This window comes from Eretmochelys imbricata, chromosome 6 (genome assembly GCF_965152235.1).
Source record: "Eretmochelys imbricata isolate rEreImb1 chromosome 6, rEreImb1.hap1, whole genome shotgun sequence".
In the NCBI taxonomy this organism is placed as follows: Eukaryota; Metazoa; Chordata; order Testudines; family Cheloniidae; genus Eretmochelys; species Eretmochelys imbricata.
Window position 1 is genome coordinate 79,047,227 of NC_135577.1, and position 3,083 is coordinate 79,050,309.

Here is a 3,083-nt window from a genome sequence, read left to right on the forward strand (position 1 = left end):
AAATCTCCCCACTGTATTTTCCACTGAATGCATCCCATGAAGTGAGCTGTAGCCCACGAAAGCTTATGCTCAAATAAATTGGTTAGTCTCTAAGGTGCCACAAGTCCTCCTTTTCTTTTTCCCCACTGAATTGTCTCACAGTCAGATCAGAAAACAAATTTTAAAATTAATACCCAGGACAGAAATTATTTTCTGTTCTAAACTGAGTGCTGTGTTTGAACAGTGAATATGCCTTTCTTTGGGGATGACCTAATACAATTTCCTTGTGGCTACATCACTCATTAGCTCCGCTGTTAACTCTGACTGGTGGAATGGCAATGAATATTCGCTGCCCCTACTTGGGGTATTTCCTCTGCATACAGCACGTGCAGACACACATCTGTTAAATCACTAGCGTGGGAGCGGAGACGAGCACAGGGAGGGCAATGGATACAACAAAGCTGCAGGTTAAATTTATTAAAACAGGCTCGGCAGACAGGAGAGGAAATGTGCTGGGAATGGGAAGGAGCAAGGGGAAATCACAGGGGAGGGGAGAACTCCCTGCGAGGGATGCTTTCCACGGGGGGTGGCGGGGGAAGGGGGAAGATCTTGGCGGCATCTAATTGCGTGCTACGCTTCCAAGGGCGCATTCACTCCAGCCCATTACCTGTGTGTTTAGTGGAGCCGTTTTAATCCCTGTGTGACTGGGAAGACCCCTGGTCTGCCTGCCCCCGGCATTTCGGGCTGCTTAGGGCTAGCTGCACGCGGCGGGCTACCCCCGGGAGCCCAGAGGATCAAGAATCGCAAAATGAATCTCTCGCCAGCGCCATGGAGTTCTTTTCAGTGCCATTGATTCCTTTCGTTTGCCCACCACAAGAACCCGGAGAAAATCCTAGCGCCGCTGCTGGCTGCTCTCCCCCGACCGGGCTGTGACGCAAGCAGAGAGTACTTAAAGGCCGATTAGAGGCGGCAAGACATTCCAGCCACCCTCCCTCCCTGCCCATGCACAGCCCAGGCACCGGGGGTCCAGGCCGAGCCCAGCCGCGGGACGTGCCCGGCGAGGCGGAAGGGCTGCGGGGCTGTGCTCGGCCAGCCCGGGGCATCCAGCCCCCCCGCCGGCCAAGCCGCCTGCCCAGACGTTGCTTTGCTCCGCTGGGGTGGGCTAAAAGGCGAAAGCGGCAGCGCGGCCAAAGTCTTTGTCTCCGGATGAGCAGCGATGGGGGAATGGACCATCCTGGAGAGACTCTTGGAAGCTGCCGTGCAGCAGCACTCGACTATGATAGGGAGGTAAGAGCAACGGGTCCACGGGCAGGCCAGGGGACCTAGCTTAAGCCTCTCCTGGAAGGGCTGGCGGAGAGCAGTTGCCACGTGCCCGTGCCGGTGCAGGGGCGAAATGTCCTAACCAGGGTGTGCCAGGGGTTACGGAGAAAGAAAATGCTCCAGACTAGAGCAAACTTCAGCCATCAAGTGTCTCCCGCTCCTCTCGCTCCCTGTGGAGCAAATCCAGAAGTTGTCCCCGCAGAGGACTCTCCTGGGAAATAAAGTGCCGTCGTGAGATCGATCCCCTCCGCACGCATATATATCTATATCTATATCTACACCCCCCCGCCCCAATTCTTTAAAGCCGTTTGAAAGCCTCTCTTCTTTGTGTTGGTTTCAGGTGATATTTACCACGGTCGAAATTGTGAGCGTGAAGCTTTTTTAAAAGGAGGTAAAACTGGGCTCCAGCTAGTCACCCTTTGATCTGGGGATCTGTTATCAATTGAGGATTACAAGGAGTGTGTGTGTGCGTGTATCTATTAATTGCTCTTTCCTATTATTTCGCCTGACTCACACACTGTCCTTTAGAGTTTAGACTAAACAAAAATCAGGGCAAACGTTTCTTTGCCGCTTGCATTGTGATCTCTGTTTATATGCACGATCAGCACCGGACAGCTCCCCGCAGCCCTGGGGGTTAGTTAGCTCCAGCCGTGCTGCTGCCTTGCTGTGTTTTCGGGCGTTTCGCTCTCCCCCGAGGTGTGCAGGGTCAGCGTGCACTGACGAACTTTTCTGTTGTAGGATCCTGCTGACCGTGGTGGTGATCTTCAGGATACTCATTGTGGCCATTGTAGGAGAAACCGTTTACGATGATGAACAAACTATGTTTGTGTGCAACACGCTGCAGCCAGGCTGCAACCAGGCTTGTTACGACCAGGCATTCCCTATCTCTCATATCAGGTACTGGGTGTTCCAGATCATCATGGTATGCACTCCCAGCCTCTGCTTTATAACGTACTCTGTTCACCAGTCTGCTAAGCAGAGGGAGAGGAGGTACTCCACCGTCTTCCTCGCCTTGGACAGAGATCAAGACTCAATGAAACGTGAGGACAGTAAGAAGATCAAGAATACCATTGTCAATGGAGTGCTGCAGAACACCGAGAACTCCACCAAGGAAGCAGAGCCAGACTGCTTGGAGGTGAAGGAAATCCCCAACCCAGCCATCAGAACTACAAAGTCGAAGATGAGGCGGCAAGAAGGCATCTCCAGATTTTACATCATCCAGGTGGTTTTTCGAAATGCCCTGGAGATTGGGTTCTTAGTGGGACAATATTTCCTGTATGGATTCAATGTCCCTTCCATGTATGAATGTGATAGATACCCCTGCATTAAGGAAGTGGAGTGCTATGTGTCTAGACCCACTGAAAAGACTGTCTTCTTGGTATTCATGTTTGCGGTGAGTGGGATTTGTGTGGTGCTCAATTTGGCAGAACTGAACCACTTGGGCTGGAGAAAGATTAAAATGGCAGTGAGAGGAGTACAAGCAAAAAGGAAATCCATATACGAAATCAGAAACAAGGACTTGCCAAGAATGAGCGTGCCTAACTTTGGCAGGACTCAGTCAAGTGACTCAGCTTATGTGTGAGGCTGTTACAGAACTGAAACACTGTGCCAGGTGGAACTGACCCAGACAACATTAGGGAAAGGTACATTGCTTAGGCAAGCAGTTTATCAAACCACCAAGAAAGCCACTAAGGTATTGGAACTGCACTTACTGAACTAGATACAAAATGCAGTGCTAAGTAAAAGACTGAAGGAAAAATGGTAAAGCCCTGCTTGATCTGGCC

The 3,083-nt window shown here is 51.2% G+C and overlaps 1 protein-coding gene across 1 annotated transcript; it reads left to right on the forward strand.

Annotated features, from left to right (window-relative positions):
- The first annotated feature begins 1,195 nt into the window (after nt 1–1,195).
- GJD2 (gap junction protein delta 2) lies at nt 1,196–2,881 on the forward strand. The gene is made up of 2 exons (XM_077820314.1): nt 1,196–1,266; nt 2,038–2,881. Exons 1-2 carry the CDS (start codon nt 1,196–1,198, stop codon nt 2,879–2,881), a joined length of 915 nt encoding a protein of 304 aa, XP_077676440.1.
- The last annotated feature ends 202 nt before the right edge of the window (nt 2,882–3,083 follow it).

Bases quoted from the DNA above. Each gene is read 5' to 3' on its own strand.
- GJD2 (XM_077820314.1), top strand. From the start codon at position 1,196: ATGGGGGAATGGACCATCCTGGAGAGACTCTTGGAAGCTGCCGTGCAG. The intron at 1,267-2,037 runs GTAAGAGCAACG...TTTCTGTTGTAG, and splicing joins CACTCGACTATGATAGGGAG to GATCCTGCTGACCGTGGTGG.